This window comes from Lampetra fluviatilis, chromosome 78 (genome assembly GCF_964198595.1).
Source record: "Lampetra fluviatilis chromosome 78, kcLamFluv1.1, whole genome shotgun sequence".
NCBI lineage: Eukaryota > Metazoa > Chordata > Hyperoartia > Petromyzontiformes > Petromyzontidae > Lampetra > Lampetra fluviatilis.
The window spans coordinates 2075738-2100507 of NC_136352.1; the positions used below are offsets into that span (position 1 = coordinate 2075738).

The window sequence follows — 24770 nt, forward strand, 5'->3', positions numbered from 1 at the left end:
GAATGAATGAGTTTATATATTTTGAATACCTGGTGTGTCTGTGTATTAAAATGTCGTAGCTTGATTTATGCTCGACCACGTACACACAGGTATTCAAAATATCCGATCAAGCATGGATCAGGCTGTGATATTTTCAATGTCTGTTCGACCATAGATCAAGCAGTGTGCAAGCTTTGTATCATTAAATTGGTCGATTCACGTTTAATCGAGAATTGGATCGTTAAAAAATTAAAGTCCTGTTCCAGTATTGCTTATATAGACAAAGCCACGCTCAATTACTGCATATATGGTCCTAAAGATTAACACAATTTATCATTCACTCCATCGCAGCTTCATTATATCCGGCTATAGCGCCCTCTAGACGATTGCTTCAGAACCAGTAACGCGTGTGGAGTGTACACGTTGAGGCAGTGTGTTCATTGTCATGTGTTTGTGTATAATGCTGCAGTGGTAAGATTTTCACTACCGCGCCTGTATATTAGGAGTTTGCATGTTCTCCATGTGGTCACACTGATTTTTCTCCGGGTCCTCCAGTTTTCCCCTTCACATTTAGAAATATGTGGCAGCTATAAATGTCCACGTAATGAGTTACTTAGTTGCACTATAATTTGTGGTCAGGTTGCTTTTGAAAAATAGCTATATAGCTCGGTGGACCTTAACTGGTAAAAGAAAAATTGTGTGCTGAAAGGATTTTCCAGTTTAATGTCTTATTTAGCTGCAAGGTGTCCAACATTTATTTTTCAGGAGGGTCCTGTATTGGACTATTTGGCGAACACAAACTATATTTCATGAGTATAGTCTTAATTTTGGAGCTTTCGTGACTGCAGGAATTATTATTTGGTTCTTTCGGTAAAGTCACGTATAAAGATAAAATAATAAATTAAATAATAGCATACGACGTTTCGATTGCAACACAAGCAATCATCATCAGGTATAATGAAATAGCGACACAAAATCTAACCAGAAAACCACAGACAGACATATATGCAGACAGATATCACCAAGATACACAGAGAGGGCAACACAGGTACAGAGAGGGGTGATCGTCTCTGTGGGGTGGCCTTAAATAGACAGAGGGGGGGGGGCGGAGGCAGAGAGAGGGAGGGGTTAGAGGAAAAAATTTACATGTCAATGAGTACGAAGAGACGTGTAATAAAGTACGCAGGCTTAGAGGGAGAAAGAACACACTAAATTAAACAACCTAGCAAAGTATCGAAATGTTATGTAAAACGACACAGAGAGTCGGTCAACACACAATTAACGCATAGCCTGGTCGATTACGTATTTCAAAGATTGCTAAGTTAGAATTTAAGTGTGAAAATTCCAAAGAAAGACAAAACATAAAAACAAGAGGAACGGAGACACACAGACAGAGCAGAACACAAGAACGACAAAAAACGAGTGTAGACAGAAAAAATCACACCAAATATACAGGCAGAGAGAGAGAACAAAAACCCCAGAGAGAGAGAAAAAGGCAAACTCAGAACTTCCCCGTAGAAGTGGTTCAATCTTAATTTTGGAGCTTTCGTGACTGCAGGAATTATTCTTTGGTTCTTTCGGTAAAGAAACGGATGCGGCCAACTGGTCAGGCAGAGGCCGAGCCATCGGCCACCGGCAAAGATATTCCACCCCGACCAGGATAAATGTATTTCCCCTCTGAGTAGCGGTGAACGGCCCGAGAATATCCAGTGCCACTAGCCCGTTAATTCGAGACACCGTGATTGAATTGTAACGGAGGCTGGGACTGCCTCGATGGTGATTTGCGGCGTGCGCAGTCGGCGCATCCTTAACCAGGTGGTATAAGTCGCCCATCATACCCAGGCGAATAGAAGTTCCGCTTCAGCGTCAACAGCATTTTACGGACTCCAAGGTGCATTAGCTTCTCATGTACCAACCCGTGTCAGTTTACCCCGCAGGGTGGTGGGAACCACCGTACAATACATTTTGACTTGAAACTTTTGTGACTTCAGGAATTCACATTCTTTGGTTCTTTTCGGTAAAGTCACATAGATCGAAAAAAAAACAAGTTTCGATCACAACACAAGCGATCGTCATCAGGATGAAAAAGGGGCTTTTTCCATTTTTATTTTTACCCTTTTTCCTTTTCCTCCTGATGATGATCGCTTGTGTTGTGATGGAAACGTCTTAGTTTTTATTTTTATTGTATTTCTTTTATGTTTTTTATCTACGTGACTTTACTGAAAGAACCAAAGAACACCATACTATAGCGCTGCAGCTCCTCATCCCATCGCATCAAGAGCCGTTGCGAAGGACTACAAGGGAGACCCCTGACGGAACAGCTCTACTGCCCCTCTTTCCTATGCGGTGCCGCAATTTCATCAAGGAAATGTCCTCCATCTGCAGTCATCCCCACTCTGCACGCGTGAAGCTCAGCGCACCATCACTGGGCTCAGCCACCACAACTGGCGCTGCATCCCCGGACGCTGCCACCACCTGGGGCAGGCCAGGCAGTCAAGGTCTACACCGGCCCGCACCCATAAAACATGCGCACTGGTTATTTGGTGGCAGGCGAGAGAGAGTGCATTTGCGTTGCAGTGCCGTATGCCTTTCCTGTAAACGACAGTGAATGTGTATTCCTGCAGTACTTTGAGCCAGGAGGACAGCTGCCCGGAAGGCTGGTCAATGTGCAGGGAGTATTGAAGGGCCGCGTGGTCCTTGCGCACCACAAAGTCCCGTCCATAAAGGTAGGGCCGAAACTGTTGGACAAACTAAGAAATGGCCAACAGCTCCCTGAGCATTACGCAGTAGCGCTGTTCTGCGGGAGATAACACCCGATTACCATAGGCTATGACCCTCTCTGCACCGTTTACGACCTGCGACAGTATCGCTGGCGTCCGTGTCCAAAATAAAGGGCAGAGAGAAATCGCAGTAGCTGACAGATTGGCGAGGCCCTCACGTAGCGCAACAAAATCTCTGGCCTTTAGCGGCCAACGTGTGGAGCAGTTTGGCGATCGTTGCGAACCCCGGAACGAACTGGCGATAGTAGGACGCAAACCCGACGAAACTGCGAACTTCACCCACCGACTTGGGGGTTGGCCAAGTGCGCACGCACGCAGTTTTGTCGGGATCCGTGGCTAGCCAGGACGCACTAACAATATGGCCCAGATACCGCACCGATGTTTGTAAAAGGTGACATTTTTGTGGTTTGAATGAGATTGGCCGCCCGCACTCTAACACCGACTGCAATCGATGCAGATGTTCCTCAAAAGTACGTCTGAACACAATGACGTCATCCAAGTAAATGAGGCACGAGTCCCATTGGAGATCTGCCAAGACCAACTCCATTAGCCGCTGAAACGTTGCTGGGGTCGAGTGCAGCCTCATGGGGAGACAGTTAAATTGGAAGAACCCCTGGGGCATTCGGAACGCGGTCTTAAGCCTGGAATTCTCATCTAGGGGCAGCTGCCAGAACCTTGACAGCATGTCAAGGGTTGAGAAGAACCGTCTGCTTGACAACACGTCGAATGAGTCGTCCATCCGCGGAAGGGGATAAGCGTCAGCCACCGAAACCTTATTCAGTTTCCGGAAATCTAGGCAGAAATGCAGACTGCCGTCCTGCTTTTTAATCAAAACGATGGGCTGGTGGAGGGAGAGATGATGTCTGCGGCCAACATCTCGTCAACTGCCTGGCGAACATGGTCCTTCTCCCTAGGACTCTGTCTTCCAGGAGCCGAATTTCCCGTGTCGATGCGGTGCTGCAACAACGAAGTGCGGCCAATATCAAATTTACCCTGACTGAAGATGTCCACAAAATCCCGTAACAGGGAGCGCAGTTCCTTTTGCTGTTCCTGAGACAAGTCGGGATTTCCCGAGTATAAATTTTCAATCCACGCGTCATCCGACTCGCCTTTCTGTTCCACCATGCCAACAACCTCCTCGGCAGCAGCGTCATCCTCCGTGCAGCCAAAACCGTGCCGGCTTACACTATGGCGGGTCCCAGCTCCACATTAAGCACCTGTAAGAAGGGCTCCTGGTCCACCGTCTACTGTTGTCTGAGCACCCACCAACGTGAGACGCCGAGTGACTGTATTAGAGGGGTTAAAAAGATCCCCTCATCGGGACTCGCCAATTCCAGGTGCTTCCTAAAGCGTAAGGGCACCAGCATTTGCACACCTGTTGGGACTGTGACCAGATCCCTCACCAGGGCCTGAACCGTAGCGTTAGCCGCCTTCAGCCGAGTAGGAAGGGCAACCGCTGCCCCGACGGCATTTCTATACAGCCCCAATCCACTAGGGTCTTGAGCGCCATTTTCCCCATAAAGTTCGTGCCCAGAAGACAGGGCATCAGCAGTCAGCGTTATTACACTACACATATGCACTTTTAGGGAGTCAACTCTTCAGGAGCCCCGTGCACATGTCTAATGCACTGAAATATCACTTCTAAAATATGTTCAGCAGAATAGCACAATTACCCTAATGCCTGAGTGGAATTGTCAACAAGGCTGAGCAGGTGGCTTTGGTTATACTTGTGGTGTGTGCCCATTGGCCAGTTGATCCCATGGCCAGCACATGTGAAAAGGTGTCTAGGCAGATTTGTAACCAGGAGTGTAAGACAATGCGGTTGCATAGCATTCGCCTTATTCACAGGCTTCACTCATCCAATCAGAGATGAGCTTGCTGTATATATGACGTAATTGAGTGCAGAAGTTAAATAGTTGAAATGCAAAGTATTCTGGTGCCTTTTGAAAATATACATTTAGGATCGTGTTTTCATGGTTATGTGTAGTGGGCTCAACGGAGACTCAGTCGTTCGCTTTGGAGGCAACACATTTATTTTCACAAACATTTTAACACAAAGGGGTAACTGCCCCTTCATCAGAAAATAGGCTATGGTGGTGGACCACCAGGCTATCTCCACTAATTGCACGTAACTAGCGACAACGGACTGGACCCCAGCTCGGGTCCTGGTCCACGTGTTGGACTCTCACAGGACGTAGAACGTAGCACACCGGTTTCTTCAGGATGACGACAGCCCCCAGTCCCACTAGGGGCCCGGCTTATATCTTATGTGGTGGGGCTCGCTTCGCCCCTAGCCACGACCACCTTCTCGAATCCTCGAGGAGGATCCCCAACTGGACACGTGATCAGCCAGCCCCCTTTTGGGGGTCTCCGGGTAGACACCTCCAGTCACGTGTCCTCCGAGGTCAACCAGAGTGCCCTGGCCCCTTGAAACCCCGTTCCGAGGCCGGCACTCCCCGCACCCAATCTTGTAAGTGCTGGCACTGCACGCAGCGCGTGGTGCCATCTATTGCTCTAAGTCCGTGCTCCCCGAGGCCCGCTAGGGCCGGTACTGCATCCATCTTCAGTGACATCCAACGATGTCACTCAATATGCAATCTTATATATAAAAGTCTTCGCGTGCTCGCGCTTGCGGGGGATTTGGCTCTCGGATGGTGGGCTGAATGTAGAAAAGAATTTGACAGGCGGCATGCCCTAAGCCCCGCGGTGGGAATAGGCTATTCCGTTTTCCAATCCGTAAACTTTAAAGTAGTTTAATTAACACATTTGTGCCGTTTCTATGATTCATTATTTACTTATTGCGCCACATCGACCGTACCAAGTGACGCTAATTGCGTGGGGGGGGGGGACCCTGTCAAGTGGTGCGCGTTCACTCGAGCTCACTGGGACATTTTATTTTACGCGTTTAACAAGGAATAGATATACACATCACGCTGCCGATTTCTCTTCACAGTGTGATGTCCTCTTCCCCCCGCCACCCCAATGCGTGCAGTTACTGATATAAAGTCCTTAGATATTAATTTAATGTTATTAAAGCGGTTACATAGTATTATTCTGGCGAGGGCGGGGGGATGGTGGGGGGGGCGAGGGTAGTGGCCCAGCCCACAGCCTGGCAATATCTCACCTCCTCTGGCTTGCCAATCTGGCGAGGCCGCGGGCTCTGCACGGGACGAGGCGTTACTACGCCAATGTAAAGTACTATTTTATTCAATCTTTCGCTAAGAACTCAGGTTTATTGCTTTCTATTATTAAACAAATACATTTACAAATATTACAATGATAATGTTTGTGTACACATAACAACTCGGCTTCATTCTTTACTATTATTAAACTAATAAGTTGCTTAAAACTCTATTACTATTATAATGTTCGTGTGCAGAAACTACATGTGTGTGCCTAAAGTCGATGTCTGTGTGTGTGAGTCCATTTGTGTTTGTGTGCGTGTAAGTCGATGGGTTTCTACGTGTGTCTGTCCATGTCTGTGTGTAAGTCCATGTGTGTGTCTGTCTTTTTCAAACGGACAACGCCCCGTGTGTGTACGTACAATTGTTTGTGTGTGTGTGTGTGTCAGTCCATTTGTGTGCATATCTGTCGCTGTGTGTGTTTTAGTCCACGTGTGTGTAAGTCCATACGTGTGTGTTTCACTCGATGTGTGTGTGTAAGTCAATGCGTGTGTGTGAGTCGATGTGTGTGCATGGCTCCATCTGAGTGTGTAAGTCAATGTGCGTTTGTGTGTCTATGTGTGTCAGTCGATGTGTGTGTGTGTTAATCCATGTGTGTGTATCTAAAGTAGATGTCTGTGTGTCACAGTCCATATGTCTATGGGTGTGTAGGGAAATGTGTGTGTCAGTCTATGTAAGTGTGTGTAAGTCCATGTGTGTGTGTGTCTTAGTCGATATGTGTGTGTAAGTACATGTGTGTTTACATCAATGTGTTTGTGAGTCCACGTATGTCTGTGTGTGAGTCGATGTGTGTGAGTCATTGTATGTGTGTACGTCGATATATGTGTTTGTAACTCCATGTGTGTGTATCTGAAGTGCATGTCTATGCGTGTGTGAGTCCATATGTGTGTGTGTGTAAGTCCATGTCTTTGTGTGTGTGAGTCGATATGTCTGTGTGTCAGTCCATGGCCGTCTGTGTTAGTCGCTTTGTGTGCATGGCTCCATGTCAGTCAGTGTACGTCCATTTCTTTGCGTGTCTGTAGGTCCATGTATGTATGTGAGTGAATGTATGTGCTTTATTGACCTGCTCAAGGCCTATGATACCATCAGTAGGCCTGGCCTCTGGGTTGTTCTTCATGCTTTCGGAGTCCCTCAAACTTTGCTCACAATCCTTAAGGACCTTCATGTTGGTGAGCGGCCCCTCGTCAAACTACGTGGCCGTCAGTCAGAGCCATTCCCTCTACACCTTGGGGTGTGACAGGAATGTCCTCTGGCTCCACATTATTTAACATATCTTTTTACCACGTAGTTCGTGAAGACTTCAATGGCTGTTCCCGAGGAATTACCATATGGTACAGATACAATGGGAGGTTTATCGATGCCCGGGTGCAGTCAAGGGATGCCTCCCTATTGCTCAACCATGTTATGTATGCCGATGCTCTGGTGATTGCTGCTCACTGCGGCTGAACCTGGAGCATGCCACTAAGAGGTGGGGCCTTACCATTAGCCCCACCAAAACTAAGCACCTGCCTGCGTATTTTGTACCATCGAACAATCCACCCCCACAACTCACAATTGGTGATGCGGCAGTTGTGGAGAGATTGCCGAGATTCCAATACCTGCCCAGTGTGCTCATGACCGGCTCCGGTTTAACAGCAGAGGTCTCATTCCAAATCAGTGGAGCGGCATTATCTTTTCATCAGTTGCGTAATGCTGTGTGGAAGCTACCTGGTCTTTCGCTCCGCATGAAGCTCCAGGTCTTCTCGGCCACGGTAATTCCCTCTCTTCTCTACGCTTGCGAAACATGCACCCCCCTAATGGAACATCTTCGCCAGTTAGAAACATTTAGGCAGGCCTGCTAACGATCCTTTCCTGGATTTAACCATATATGTGTGTGTGTGCGTCTAAGTTGATGTGTTTCTATGTGTGTGGGTCAATGTATGTGTGTAAGTCCATGTGTGTATCTTCCTTTTTCGCCCGAGCAACGCCGGGTACTTACCGCTAGTGGTAGAGTATAACTGTTGAACATTACTAGTAGTGGTCGTCAGGTGTGGCCGTGCCTTTCTGTATGCTCCCAAGGTGTTTTTATCATTGTTTTTTTAACGCTTTATTTTTAAAAAGCAATTTTATACTTATATTATGGTTTATAAACTTTTACATTTTCAGAATTTAAAAACATGTAATGTCGGGCGTGATTGTTGCACTTGTTTGTTTTTAGTTCATTTGCGTATGATATAATTGGTCTTACCCTGACATTACTTTATACATTTCACATGATGATAATATTGGCAGGTTTCTCTGCAAGCCGACTGTACATCCCAGCTTCTGGCTGTACTAACACACATTACACGTAGTGTTTTTTTTTATTGATTATTGATAATTTCGCCTGCGTAGCTTAGGCCCCACATTTGATGTGAAGTAATGAGACAAAGACAAACTACACGAGAATCAAATACAATAACAGCAGTAAGTGTTGCAGACCAGTCCTGCATGGCTGGATGCCGCTTTGTAATATTTAAATGTTACAACCTGGACATGAAGGTTTATTGAGATTCTTAGTGAGCAGCCATTTTTGTTTATTTGGGACAGGTTGAGAAGAAATGTATTATGATTAGGTCCATGTAATCAGTGTAGTTGAGCAAAGTACAATACATGAGGATGACAGAGGATCTATTCGGGCTGTGTTTTTTCAGGTAATTGTCAGTTCTCTCCCTTTGAAGGGTTCAATATTCAAATGCGGCCGGCAGCTCTGGTTATTACTGCGACTGCAGTAACCTGAAAAAATATGCACCATCTGCTTCACAGTGGATGTTAAAATGCCTCAGATGTCATTCAAAAGAAATAAGCCATTCCATGCGAATGTAATTGTTAACATTTACCAAATTTTAACAAGTATCCAAAAGCTACCCATTTGAGATCAATCATCGCAGACGAAAGTCCACTTAGACCGCTGCTGAGTCAGCTCATGCGGCACAAGGACAGTTACACTATGGGAGTGACCGTCGACTGTTTGAGATGAGATTTGACACAAGCCACTTTAAATTGTTGAAGCAATTAAGCAAACGCCATATAAATACTTTTATTAGCATCCAAAGGTGCATGCTATTGAGCTTCCGTGCCTCAGCCTCCTGGTTATAGGATCTACCCAACACGTATAGCCACATATACTGGCTGCTCCTACTCTACATTATTAAAAAAAATTCCACCCAAACATACACATCGACAATCGGCTGGGATTTGTCCCAGGCTCCCTCACAGTCCAACCTCTCCTCCCGCTTTCAGCTGCCTTCATCGACGACCTTGAGCTCAAACCCTGGAGTCGTCATGTCACCTTTCCTCTTGTCCATGTATCCAAGCTAGAATTGTCTAATGGTTCTTGCACTTGGAATTTCACACCTCGAATGCAGGCTCCGTATTGATCTGCTTACGCGTATTTCAGATTCAAAACACTTCAAAGGCCTTCAAACACAGTATACTTGACAGGGTTTTTAATGTGTGTCCTCTGGCAGTTGTGAAAATTTGATGACCGTGCAAACGTCTTACCACACAAAGTGCACCTGATGGGCTCCTCTTGTGTGCGTGTTTTCTGTTGTTGGTCAAGATTTGATGACCGTGCAAATGAATTCCAAGACTCAGTGCACAGTCGTCACGTCCCGTGGACGAAGGGAGTGCTGCTCTTGGTGAGGTCACAAACCAGATAGGGAGGCAGGAGGCGCTGACATCACCCACTCGTGACTTTGAGGTGATGTCTCCAGAGGAGGCTTTGACATATCTAAGTAAGCAGCGGGATATCGATGGACATGGTTATTTAATTGTTATTTAAACATATTATAATCCAATAAAACCGAGGCTAGAATACAAATCTGTAACAAAAATCCATGATGTGCTTTTAAAATGTGCTTTTAAAATTATCTCAATGCAATGAAACAGATCAGCAGACACAACATCTCTTTCATTTATCGGTCTCTCCACGAAGCAAATAAATGTTTTACACAAACTATAAATAGCACAGCCTTCTGGGAGTGCATCATTTATTCAGTGCAAGCCACATGTGGACCGGTATTGGTGGACACTGTCTCAACAGGAGTCAGGCTGGCTTCAACCGATGGTAACGAACATCCAGATGTTAAACAGCAAGGAGCATTTCTAGTCCTAGTTCGACAAAATCTATAAAACACGTAATACAAAATTATAATTCGTGTTGTGGAGAATGTATCCGCTATACGTAACTTTTAAGTGGCATGCCTTGTAACTGGTGAATGATGCGAATGTTGCTTATTTAAAAGACAATGACTTGTTCCAGAGGCAGATGCTTCCTGAATCACGAAAAATACCAGTTGACCCGTATCACAAGAACAACAGCTCTCACTTGAGCTATCTGTACAGGTTACTTCCAAAACACACACTCCTAACAATCACGTATTCCATGTTTGACCCTTATAGACAAAATGTTTAATGTCCACACAAAATCAGACAAGTATTGATTAAATTATAATTCTAAATTATCGATAGGCATATTGACAAAATGCAATTACTGCACTGAAATATACTTCATCATGTTATATCGTATTTACAAGAAGTTTATATCTGTCGGATGAGGCCTACACCTACAGCACTCAGATTGAGGGAAGCCAAGTGGTCGTGCATTCTCTTTTTGTTGCAGAGGTTCAAGGTTCAAATCCGACAGGCATCCCTGGTTAGTCCAGGAACATTAATTATATATATGCACCGTCTTTTTAATATCTGATTCTAAAAATACTATATTGTCATTCAAAACGTGTATGCGATTGCATGCTGGCGTTGTGGTTAAAATTTGAAACACTACCCACAAATTACACAACTGAGATTACACATCAAGCATCGCCCCCTACGAACACTCATGCCCACATGCAGGCTGGTGCAGGACCACCTTATACCACAGGGGCAGCTGCCACTTGGGGGTGCTTGTTGTATCGTCTTGCGAAGAAAAAATTGTATTCAATTATGCTAGTTTAAATTAGGCTTGGCTTCGTTATCTAGGGGTGTATTAACAATCGTGATAATACAATGTAAAATGTGTAATTTTATGAAATTCTGTAAATGTATGCAATTACACCAATTAGGCTCAGCTTCGTTCTCTAGGGCGTATTACCAATCGTGATCATACAATTGAAAATGCGTAATTGTATACAATTATGCAAATTTATGGAATTATGTACATGCAATTATGCAATTTAGGCTGAGCTTCGTTGTCTAGGGCAGGGGTCCCCAACCCTCGGGCCACGGACCGATACCAGTCTGTGGCCTGTTAGGTACCGGGCCGCACAGAAGGTGGGCGAGCAAGCGAAGCTTCATCATCTGTATTTACAGCCACTCCCCATCGCATTGCCGTCTGAGCTCCGCCTCCTGTCAGATCAGTGGCGGCATTAGATTCTCATAGGAGCGCGAACCCTACTGTAAACTGCGCATGCGAGGGATCTAGCTTGCGCGCTCCTTATGAGAAGTCAGAATCCGACACTTATTTTAGTCCGCACGTGGCCCGCCCATTATTTTATTATTTACCACTTCCGTCCGCGCCTCTTTCCCGCACTGCGCACTTGTCTCAGTCACAGTTTTGGTAAGCCCACAAGCTAACCCTCGCCAAAATGAGTAAAAAACAAACATCGCTGGAGAGCTTCTTTGAAAAGGGGGAAAGACCCAATGAGACAGCAGAAGACTAAGACTGCCAACACGAACAGAAGCAATTATTCAAGGCGGCCACTTTATAAAATGCATCTGTACTGAGAGCATCATTCGTAGTGGCTAACCGCATTGCTAAAGCTAAGAAGCCCTTTACTATTGGTGAAGAGTTGATCCTGCCTGCTGCTAAAGACATTTGCCGTGAACTTTTAGGAGAGGCTGCAGTTCAAAAGGTGGCACGTGTTCCTCTTTCGGCTAGCACCATAACTAGACGAATTGATGAAATAGCAGAGGATATTGAGGCACAATTGTTAGAGAGGATTAATTAGTCACCGTGGAATGCAATCCAGGTTGACAAGTCTACCGATGTTGACAAGGCAACAATGCTTGTTTTTGTGAGATATATTTTTCAGGAGGATGTGCATGAAGATATGTTATGTGCACTTTTGTTGCCAACCAACACCACAGCTGCAGAACTTTGAATGACTACATATCAGGAAAACGGAATTGGTCATTTTGTGTCGGTATATGCACGGAGGGAGCGCCTGTCATGACTGGACGGCTTTCTGGTTTCACTACTCTTAAGTCAAGGAGGTCGCTTCTGAATGTGAGTCTACGCACTGTGTCATCCATAGAGAAATGCTGGCTAGCAGAAAAATGTCACCTGAACTTAACATTTTGCAGGATGTGATTAAAATTATCAACACATTAAAGTACATGCCCTTAACTCACGTCTGTTCGCGCAGCTGTGAGATGGACGCAGAGCACACAGATCATCTCTTATACAAAGAAGTGAGATGGCTTTCGAAAGGTAGATCACTGGCCAGAGTTTTTGAGTTACGAGAGCCACTCCAGAGATATCTTATAGAAAAACAGTCACCACTGGCAGCACATTTCAATGACAGAATGGGTCGCAAAACTTGCTCACTTGTGTGACATTCAGCCTGCTCAACGAACTCAATCTGCCATTTCAGGGGAGATCGACAACTGTGTTCAAGTCGGCAGATAAAGTGGCTGCATTCAAAGGCAAACTGGAATTATGGGGGCGACGAGTGAACATTGGGACTTTTGACATGTTTCAAACACTAGCAGAAATTTTGAAAGCGACTGAGCCAGGGCCTTCTTTCTCCCAGCTGGTGCATGATCACCTATCTCAGCTTTTACAAAGAGTTTGAGCATTACTTCCCGACCACTAAAGACCCCCGAACTGGGAAGGAATGGATCTGCAACCCATTTGTGAATAAGCCAGGTGAATCGACTTTGTCCGTGCTAAAAGAGAATCAACTGCTTGAGATCGCAAATGATGGTGGCCTTAAAGTATGTTTGAGACAAATTCAAATCTCCATATGTTCTGGATTAAAGTGAAGGCGGAATATGCACGGAGGGAGCGGCTGTCATGACTGGACGGCTTTCTGGTTTCACTACTCAAGTCAAGGAGGTCGCTTCTGAATGTGAGTCTACGCACTGTTATCCATATAGAAATGCTGGCTAGCCGAAAAGCACTGAAAAGCCTGCTTCCATTTCCAACATCCTATCTTTGTGAAGCAGGGTTTTCTGCAGTGACAGCAACCAAAACGAGATTATGGAGTATACTGGACATAAGCAACACACTTCGGGTGTCACTGTCTCCCATCACCCCCAGATGGGACCATCTAGTTACAGGAAAACAAGCTCAGGGCTCCCAATGATTCTGCATTATGGTGAGTTTTATAATTATTTCATTATATTACAATGTAATAATAATATAAATAAAGTGCACAATCAATGTAATGTGATTGAATCATCATGAACCCCCCCTCCCACCCCGGTTCGTGAAAACAATTCAATTGTCTTCCACGAAACCGGTCCCTGGTGCCAAAAAGGTTGGGGACCGCTAGTCTAGGGTGTATTACCAATCGTGATAATACAATGATTCTCGCTTTCACTTTTACGAATTATGTTTTAGGGTAATTCTATCAGGTCTCAGAATTCAGATCTCACCGAAGGATACAGTTCTTATAATTAAGATTATTATGCATGAACTTAAGAAGGAACCACTCGGACTCTTCTATGTTAAGCAACTTTAATATCTAAAAACACTCTAATATGCGAACACACCTATGATCGGAATCGTCAACACCGTACTCCTGAAGATCCGTACAATTAACCATCAATGGTTACGTTTGTTAAAACTGAGTAACAGAACAATTGGCAAACTCCTCCGAGGAGCGTGACCATACATGGCGATAGGAAAAGTCCTTAGAAAATTACAATATTCATACCAAACATGCTAAACAAACATGTGCCCAATGGCAAAAGTAGACATCAATGAATTAATTTGTAAGATTAAGCAATTCACGAAATGTCCTGAAACAATAGTGTGAGTACTAGTGTGCCTGTTAGCTAACAGATGCTCATCAATTGGCTAATCAGACATCAATAAATTTGCGGCAAGATTATGCGATCAAAAGAAAAAGCCTCAACACAATAGTATTCCTGTGTGTAGATTCGTAACATAGATGCTTATAAATGTTTAGTGTGTCATCAATGAATTAATTGATAAGGTTATGCAATTAATGAAAACATGACTAAAATACTTCTAAATAACCGTATTCATGTAACTCAAGGGACATAACAATGCTTTTCACGATCAACTAATAGTTAACGCACCACCTTTGGAAGGCAACCCTTTTCAAAACACAAAGATAACTTTTTGGAACAATCTTATTAGTACCAATATGGGCTTTATGTGTGTGGGTGTGTGTTGTCTTCTTGCTAACTGTTGACTTAGCGGCTTCTGAGGTGCTGCGTTCCTTGTACCGAAAATTCCTCAGGTCCCCAGCTTGGGCGCCGGGGTGGAGTGTGTGTGAACACATGGCGCTCTCGGCTGCTTTGTCAGTCTCTCTCCACCGCTGCGGAGGTTGCCGAGTCGGCACGATGGTCACGCTGTCGGCGGTGCCCGTGCTGGCAGGGATGATGGGTCCGGCTCCGCCTGCTTTGATGTACGCAATGATCTCGTCACTAGACACCGCTCGCAGCTCATCCGCTGGTTGACGCAAGTCACCCCCCTTGGCACCAGACACTTTTGATCCTTGTATACTGTGAAGCGACTTGGAGAGACAGCGCCTGTCGTCTCCCCCCCCCCCCTTTTCAAAAGTCCTCTTCCAGTTATCTGTACGACTCGTGCTGCACAGAGGACACGCTACAGATCAAGTTATATCGCTCCGTGTCAGTCTCTGATCCGATCCTCAACTAAACTTCGCCTTCTTGGTTCTTTCGGTAAAGTCACGTAGAAGGGAAGTAATAAAATAATAAAAATAAAACATAATAAAATAATTCTCACGACGTTTCGGCCACAACGCAAGCAGCCGTCCTCAGGTGAAAACCAGGTCTGTCGAGGCGACAGCGTCTTAATGAAACAGCACACGAGCTTGGAGCATATATATAAGCTGGGTTGGAAGGGGGGGAAAGGGCGCCTTGACAAAATAATTTACATATCAAGAGGAATTTTGCATATTTCTGGGAAATGCAGGTATGTGATTAGTACTACATATGCCCGTGCATTATGCAGGATTGATTGCTTAGCAATCATTGGAAGGACGTAATACACCATTTCGGATCTAAACTGATTGTGTTCACGTTTACGGTGACTTTCAGACCGCGTTCCACTCACTGGCATTGTAATCTCCGCAGGGAATGGATTCTTTGCTTCACTACTCTCCCATTGACATACTTCGTTGCTTCCTCTTAGTATCTTTTACACGACGGTCAATGGTACAGTGTATACTAACAAATAGTATAACATTTATATGCTTAATACAATGTACAAAGTAATATATAGTATCGTAATTGTATAGTGAATATACAGCAGTGTGATATACATTAGGGTGGGTAGAATAATACAGTGTAATATTACAATGTATAAGGTATAGAGTGGTTTATAGCAATACAGTATGTAATTTAATGTTGGGTTTGTCTATGGCAGTATATAGTACGGTGTAGACTCGTGTGATGTAAGAGAATAAAGTTTAGATGGAAGCATATTATATATTTTTTACGACGTAGAATTGTAATGTATTACTTACTGTTAGTAACTCAGCTTATTGTAGAGTATATTTAGTATACTGATGATACTATGTAGTTTATACTTTAGTTGTTTACGTGTTGGTTTTAGTTACTGCAGCTACATACTATTAACACTCCTTCCCTTTATTAATGCTACCCCTATCCCCTCCCTTTGATGCTGCTAATCCTGCATAATGCACGGGCATAAGTAGTACTAATCACATACCTGCATTTCCCATAAATATGCTAAATTCCTCTTGATATGCAAATTAATTTGTCAAGGCGCCCTTTCCCCCCCTTCCAACCCAGCTTATATATATATGCTCCAAGCTCGTGTGCTGTTTCATTCAGACGCTGTCGCCTCAACAGACCTGGTTTTAACCTGAGGACGGCTGCTTGCGTTGTGGCCGAAACGTCGTGAGAATTATTTTATTATGTTTTATTTTTATTATTTTATTACTTCCCTTCTATGTGACTTTACCGAAAGAACCAAGAAGATGAATCCCTGCAGTCACGAAAGCTTTAAATCGAAATTTAAACTTCGCCTGTGGGTTGCGATTTAAAGGGGCACACTCACGAATAGTGGTTGCACCAGTTTTCCCTCAAAGGGTTGACTTTGATCGGAGCACAATTGGAACGATTGTCACTATGATCGTATGTTTTGGCTGGACACAGCAACCTCGCCACCGGGAATAGTATTGCTACAGCACTCCTCCCCATGTTTGTATTGTAATACTGCGAGCACCAACCTTGGCTGGCAGCCTCTCTCAATGACGCAAAAAAAACTCTCCGTGATGCGTGGCTTCTGCCGATGACGAGCTCCCTATTAATTTGCTAGTCACGAGGGCGATCCCTGGAGCCTGCCACTCGCAGTACTTCTTTCGTATGGCATTATGAAAAGCAACAGTTTTTATTTGTAATGATCGTCATAAATTAATGCAAAGGTTCCTCATCCAGTCCAATGATGTGGTTGAAGCAGTGTGGATTTCAGCGATACTGCCAGGATGTGCATGGCGCATTCAACGGTGATGTGCTTGATGGTTCGGACTTCTCCACAGTCGCAGTTGGGCAATTCTTTGAGCAGTACTGATTTCTGTTTTGCATTTTTGTTTATATCTGAATTTTTCCACCTCAGGCTCTTTCTTCTCATAAAGGGTCAGCTGTTTTCCTTTTGAAGTCGCTTGGGCTGTTTGTTGTCCAGATGTCTTTATTACCGCCATGTTTCTGTTCACGTTTTGGCAGCGTTCCCCACGCTCCCATCACGGGTTGGAAGTATTACATTTTTTTCGCATCTGACTTGCAGTCTCTCTCAAAGGGCGCTGTGGCCTTTGAAGTAGTGACCTATTGTGCAAGGGTGCGCTTGCTGTCGCCATATATTCCATTCTCTCATCAGGCTTGGAAGCAAAACATTTTTTATTTTACACCTCTTATAGCTTGGTACTGTATCACTTTCCACAGTTTTGACTCTGCAAGTGACTCCAAGTACGTTTTGAGCAGCGTTCACTGCACTCATGTCACGGTTTGGAATTCTTGCATGGTATTTGATATATTAGGAGGCGCCCCGCTGCATACATAATTTACTGCTACCATGTGCTGTTAGCTACTGGAGGCCAAAGGCTGTTGATGAGGCTCTGATCCCGTGGAATACATATTATCTTGGTCGTGTGTGATTGACCCATTTCGTATTGTATCACTTCGGAATGACTCTAGGTCTAATACTTTCACAATTACTTGATTCATGCTTAACCAAGTGTTGTGGTATAACATTGTTGTTACCAAGGATATTCCAAGGGTTTTATTAACCTGTGTTCCCCGTCTGTATCGCCAGGGATCCGTGCTTAATCTCAAGTTATATTTTGATATCCTGAGGTTGAAGATATAGCTAAGCTTTGAACTTTACTGTTGTATATAAAAAAAAAGTCAGCTCATAATTATTAACTGCCCTTGGGTGGATTTTGCTGTCCATCTTTGTTTTATTGTGGGTTGTTTCCTTTATGGTGGCCTCTTAAAGTCAACTGGGGATTTCCCGCAGAATCTCATTAGCCCCTTCTTGGGTTTGCCGTTTTTTATTATATTTTATGACTTCCCAAACAGGCTTGTGAGTAATTATCCTTCAGCTGTCTTGTGTGGCAAGGCAGGAGGCAGGGGGGGGACTCACCCTTTCCCATGCCCTAGCACGACATCCCGATCAAAATTATTACAAAAAAATAGGCAGAATCACTCTTAATAAAAAAAATTGGAAAAGGCATACAGTAAAACCTTGGATTGTGAGTAACTTGGTCTGCGAGTGTTTTGCAAGACGAGCACATTTTTAAAGTAAATATGAATTTGATAAACGAGCAAGGTCTTGCAATACAAGTACTGTAGTACGTACAGTATACGCTTTGTCTGCCGAGCGTCACGTGATCACAACAGAGCCGATGGTTCTTCTACCTCGCTGCGGGATTGTGGGTAATCGTCTCCCATGCCCGGTCTGTCGGTGTGCCTCGTATAGTCAACATTCGTGTGAGCGTACAGTATACTGTTTACTATAGTGTTGTGATCACGAGTGTGTGCGTAAAGCATTTTTTATTGTGTTCAAGTGTAGTGACTATTCTTTAGTAACTGTACTGCAAGAGAAAGTCGTCCTACACAATAACCCTCCTCCTCTCCTATCTCTCGTCTCCCTCACACCAGCCACGATTAAATGTAACTAATAAATTCGATTACTTTATATTAAATTTAAATAATACAAATATAAAAATGTATTTTGTATTAATCATTTTTATATGAATACAGTATTTTTGGGTTGTGGAACGAATGATCTGAGTTTCCATTATTTCTTATGGGGAAATTTGCTTTCATATACCAGTGTTTTGGATTACGAACACGTTTCCGGAACGAAATATGCTCGCAATCCAAGGTTTTACTGTATATACACCATGCTCTTCAAGTGAGAATAGGTTTTCCCCTTTTTTCTGGCAAGATAACAGGTGTTGAGATGTTAAAACACCAAACTGAAACCTTTTACAAGGAATCATGTCTGCATTAACCACGATACTTTGGGGTCAGAATGCAAACAAAAAACATACTCTGATAATATATGCATTATCTTTGAAACTGATTGGTCCACACCAGAGACAGCTTTCTTTCGAGCCTAGTATCAAACCGTGTTAGACCAGAGGACGCCAAAAGGCGTGCTCTTCGAGTGTTTGTGATGAGATATGATACAAAACTCCGAGTTGCTGAGGCGAATAAGCAAGCACCATATACATGCTAATATTATTATTATAACATAGTAAAAGCTTGGGAGCATATTGGCTCTGGCTCCTAGTTAGAGATCTACCCAACCCACAGGTCGAAAATACTGGCCGCTCTTACTCTGCAGGTTGAACTTAGGAATGGAGTGTTCAACTTCACGTTCTATTCATTAAAGGCCTGTGACAAAGGTGAATCTATTGGAGCTTCATTGTCTCAAGCTTACACATCTACAGGGTCTCCATTTGACTTTGTATTGTCTAAGAAGTCCACCCACACCTCCACTTCCACAAACTGCTGGGAGTTGCTTTGCTCTGCCTCACAGTCAGAATTCTCCTCCTGCTTCACGTTGCCTCCATCGATGTGAAGGTCCAATTTTAGAGTTGAATCTTCATCTTCACATTTCACCTTCACTTCTTCGCTCTTCACTGTTGCCTCTTCACATTTCACCTTCGCCTCTTCAAATTTCACCTTGATACATTTCATAGTGTCCAAGCTGGAATTCACTTCTGGTTCTTTTTTCAGGAGGGATGGGCTCATTGCAGCACTTTGACTTTCACAAGTCGATTTCAGACTACACTCCTTGGGGATCTTCTGATGCCTGTGTGTTCTCTGGTGTTGATGAAGAACTGATGACTGTGCAAATGCCTTCTCACACACGCTGCACTTGAAGGGTTTCTCTCCTGTGTGTGTTCTCTGGTGCCTTTGAAGATATGATGACCGTGTGAACGCCTTTCCGCACACAGTGCATTTGAAGGGTTTCTCTCCTGTGTGTGTTCTTTGGTGTTTTTGAAGATCTGATGTCTTTGCAAACGCTTTATCGCACAAAAGGCAGCTGAAGGGTTTCTCTCCCATGTGTGTTCTCTGGTGGATCTGAAGACCTGATGACCATGCAAATGCCTTCTCACAGACAGTGCACTTGAAGGGTTTCTCTCCTGTGTGTGTTCTCTGGTGGATCTGAAGACCTGATGACCAAGCAAATGCCTTCTCACAGACAGTGCACTTGAAGGGTTTCTCTCCTGTGTGTGTTCTCTGGTGGATCTGAAGATCTGATGACCATGCGAATGCCTTCTCACAGACAGTGCACTTGAAAGGTTTCTCTCCTGTGTGCGTTCTCTGGTGTTTTTTAAGATGTGATGAATCTGCAAAGTGCATCCTGCACAGAGTGCACTTGAAGGGTTTCTCTCCTGTGTGCGTTCTCTGGTGTTTTTTAAGATGTGATGAATTTGCAAAGGGCTTCCCGCACAGAGTGCACCTGAAGGGTTTCTCTCCTGTGTGTCTTCTCTGGTGCATTTTTAAACAAAATGAACTTGAAAATGTCTTCTCACATGAACTGCACTTGAAATGTTTTTCTCCCGTGTGTGTTCTCTGGTGGATCTGAAGATCTGATGGCCATGCAAATGCCTTCTCACAGACAGTGCACTTGAAGGGTTTCTCTCCTGTGTGTGTTCTCTGGTGCCTCTGAAGATTTGATGACTGTGCAAATGCCTTCTCACACAAAGTGCACTTGAAATGTTTCTCTCCTGTGTGTGTTCTCTGGTGTTTTCTAAGATTTGATGAATCTGCAAAGGGCTTCTCGCACAGAGTGCACCTGAAGGGTTTCTCTCCTGTGTGTCTTCTCTGGTGAATTTTTAAACAAAATGAACTTGAAAATGTCTTCTCACACAAACTGCACTTGAAATGTTTTTCTCCCGTGTGTGTTCTCTGGTGGACGTGAAGACCTGATGACCATGCATATGCCTTCTCACAGACAGTGCACTTGAAAGGTTTCTCTCCCGTGTGTGTTTTCTGGTGTGATTTAAGGGCGAATGAATCTGAAAAGTCCTTCCCACACACACTACACCTGAAGGGTTTCTCTCCCGTGTGTGTTCTCTGGTGTTTTTTAAGAACAGATGAATCTGAAAATGCCGTCCCACACACACTACACCTGAAGGGTTTCTCTCCCGTGTGTGTTTTCTGGTGTTTTCTAAGAACAGATGAATCTGAAAATGCCTTCCCACACACACAACACCTGAAGGGTTTCTCTCCCGTGTGTGTTCTCCGGTGTTTTTGAAGAACTGATGACTCTGTAAATGCCTTCTCACACACAGTGCACTTAAAGGGTTTCTCTCCTGTGTGCGTCCTCTGGTGTTTTTTAAGATATGATACTGTAAATGTCTTCTCACACACAGTGCACTTGAAGGGTTTCTCTCCTGTTTGAGTTCTCTGGTGCCGTGTCACGCTTCCAGCATAATCCATGCTGTTTGCATCCTGGCCCCATTGTCGTTTTGTTCCAGACTGCGCTGAGTGCCTTTGCTCCATCAGACCAATTCTGCTGAGGAAGCGTCGGAAGAAGCGTCAGCTGCAGGCAGAAAAAATATCCATACCATCTACGTCAGTATCGAGGCACAGAGGAATATATATATATATACATAGTCACATGACTTACACGTCTATATTTATTCATATATTCAAGATATTCCCCAATCCATCACACGGGCTGTTAAGGCACACAATGAGAGGGCAAATGGTTATAAATATGCCTGGAGGCCCTAGTATCTTCAAAATAAATATTAACCCAAAACACTGTTGTGTCTATACCCCTTTTTTATTAATATTAAGAATAATTCTGCCAACATATATAATATTTTTTTAATAGACACGGGGCAACTTGGGAGCAAACAAAGACGAGCGGAAAACCCGTTCCCCCACTTCCACAGATGCGTGCACACCTCGCTTCAAAGGCCAGAAGGCAAGAAAGGGACAGCCATCAAATGTCATAAATTCCACAGGAAGAAAAGGGGAGGGGGGGGGGAATTGCAAGCGGGTGTTAGGATAACACACATTCTTCAAAAGCCCCTTTTTACAATACAAAAAAACCAGGCGCCACGAAGAATATATATAATTATACTCTTAACAAAAAATAGCATTGACAACAAGAAAGCACAGACGGGATTTGAACATATTAGTTAAACGAAGTTACCAACTTAACCATGAAGATTAAGCAAACATTATCTATCCTCGCTCCAATTGGAAACCAGACTACAGTCTGCACCAGGGTCGCGATTCATCATTTGTTAATTTAATACGGACATTATTTACCCTTAATAATTTCTACGCGGCCGGGCCGAAGCATCAAAGAATAATTATGGCAGTCAGGGTCGCTCCTAAGCAAAAAACAAAAAACAAATTCCCTAGCCCCGGGATATCAGATAAAATAATAACAGGAAGTCAAACAATAAGTACGAAATTAGAGTGGATCTCCTAGGAAAGTTAAGGGCGGAGAAGTCTATCATGATTAACCAACATGCAACACTCCAGGGGAAGCAAGCAGCTCACAGCCGTCTTTGTCTTCCCGAGAGAAACGGCCAGAGCACACAAAGCGCCGGGAAATGGCCCTCATAAAGTTTGTGGCGAGCGGGCGACGGCTTGAGAAAGGGAAGCAGATGCTCTTAAAAAAAATAAACACACGCGCAGGGTGCTCCAATGACGGAGCACAGCCGTCTTTGTCTCCCCACAGCACGGACAGCAAGATTTGCGCACGCGAGCAAATAACATTTCCCCATAGGGAGATCAAACCACGATGAAATACCGTGAACATGGCTACGGCATGCATTGAGTCACTTACCGTCAAATCACAATACTACTAAGCAGCAAAAGTTAGTCATTTTAACTTCCAAACCAAACGAAGCGATGAGAGACAAAGGATAAACGCCCAGAGCGAGGGAAGGGATTATAAGACTGGCTTAACGCGTAGGCTTTCGCGACCAATATTATTCATAATCAAAAACGTGGATTAGCTGCACGAACAAAGGAAAGCACGGAGAAGAGAGAGTGACGAGGACAACAAGCAATCAACCTGTAGAAAGGGCGGAGATCGACAAACGACCAAGCGAGCAAAGCAAAGAGCACAAAGCAGTGGAGAAAGCCTGATCGAACGGCCGTGAGGAAGAGGACAGCGCCAGCGCATGCGTCGTGTGTTCAATACGCACACACAGATCAACCAGCACCAACGAGAACCGACTCGTCATCCAACAGTGGAGAGAGAGAGTCAGAGCTGCAGAGAACGCCACCGCGTCGCCAGCTGCAGAGAACGGCACCGCGCCGTCAGAATCACACAGTACGGGTGCCTGCGCCAAGCAACACCCAGCGGGCAAGCCTCTCCGCGAACGGCAGCGGACCGACGCCGTTCATCATCTCCCTGCGGAGAAAGTCGCGGCTGCAACCCGCACGGGCGAGAGGAATCTCTGAACCAGGGTCGTATCACCTCCCCCACTCACAACCTCCAGGAGAGAGAGAATATCTTGTCAAACCTGTTTCTTTGTCATAGAGTCTCGCCGAAGAATTAATTAAGGCAGAGCCAAACACACGCCCTCAACCACCAGTCTCAAACATTTCATTAACAGATATAATCTTGCCAACGAATCGATTGACGTATGCTTCACCTTCGGGGTACAATAAGTGCTTTTATTGCCGTCATATGAATATCGTCGCATGCTTGTTTTAAAACTCGGCCGGTCGCCGGTGATGCTCGATACATGGGGAACTAATGAGATGTCTGGTGGAAAAGTAGAAATTACGATTGTTAGAAGAATGTTAGCCTTCAGTTTCGTTAATTGCATAATCTCGCCAAATAATCTATTGACGTATACCTTGCCTTTGCATGTTAAGAGTATCACATGTTTGTTTAGAATAAAATTGTTAACCCAGAAGTATCTCGAGTGTTTCTTTCCAAATCCATGCAAAACTGTCTTATTCATAAGAACTGTTACCTGCGAGGAGAAAGAATTTGGAGACCTAACATAACATAAACACACTAAGATAATCAGTAAATGTTCAATCAAAGATAATCGTTTTATCCCGATTGATACAACTCTGGATAACGAAGCTAAGCCTAATTATCATAACTGCACACATTAACATAATCACAAGCATCTGCAAAAATTACTACGATTATCTCCATGATTATCATATTTTATGCATATAATTACACACATTAACATAATTTATGCGATTTGCGCATTTTTCGGAACTTACATTAATTTTTATTATTTTTATCTAAATTTCATAATCCGGCATATACAACAACACCAAGCACACAATTTCAGCTGCCTGGCTACAAAAGCAATATTTATAAAAGCAAAATTCAGCTAACATAGCAAAGGCTGTTGAAAATAATACTATTTGTATTATGCAGAAATGCATACATTAATGTTCAATTGCAACTTAGAGGTGTGAAGCCAGGCTCAGATTTGCTTGAATGCTTGGATGAACAGATCTAACTTCAGCAGCATATATGCTGTGTTAATTTCCTGACTGTTTCCATTCTTACAAAAAGTTCCAAAGGAAAACTAAAATAAGCTATTGTTTTGATTTAACCTCCATGTTCAATAGTTAATATACGTTACTGCAAATACAAACTTGACACTGTCACACACCCGCATGGTACAAAGGTGATGGTGTGTCCAGAACCATGCCTGGCCACCTTCATCTGCTCAGTATTAACGCTTCCTCACTTAACCATGTAATTTATTTAAGGTCAATCAACATAGCACAGGACCACAATAAGTTCAGCTTTCACTTATCAATTGTTTGCTGTCGGCAATAATCAAACTAATTGTTGAATTCATAATGCAGTGAAATAACTGCGCCAAAGCTCCCCACAAAGATAAACTCTTAAATCCACATACATTTCACATGGATCATTACATCTTACCTATACAAGTCATTTTTGTCTGTTTTTCTGTCCGTCTGTCTGTATACGAAACTTCTGACGGATTTGACTCACGAACCGTGGGGTTGATGTTTAAAAAAGTACCCGGGTACCATTCAATAAGCCCCATGGTGAGCCAGCGTTAATCGTATTTTGCGTCCGTCAACTTTAAAGTAGTTAAAGTAACAATTTAGTATAAGAATAGGTTTTTCCATTTCT

The 24770-nt window shown here is 43.9% G+C and overlaps 1 protein-coding gene across 2 annotated transcripts in view; it reads right to left on the bottom strand.

Annotated features, from left to right (window-relative positions):
• Window positions 1-13500: 13500 nt before the first annotated feature.
• The window catches only part of LOC144953543 (uncharacterized), a 37512-nt gene continuing 26242 nt past the window's right edge, over window positions 13501-24770 (bottom strand). For both annotated transcript variants that reach the window (XM_078884090.1, XM_078884091.1), the window contains exon 2: window positions 13501-21200. In XM_078884090.1, coding sequence (XP_078740216.1) covers window positions 19082-21160 — 2079 coding nt within the window. In that variant the 5' untranslated portion in view covers window positions 21161-21200 and the 3' untranslated portion in view covers window positions 13501-19081. The remainder of the gene's footprint in view (window positions 21201-24770) is intronic.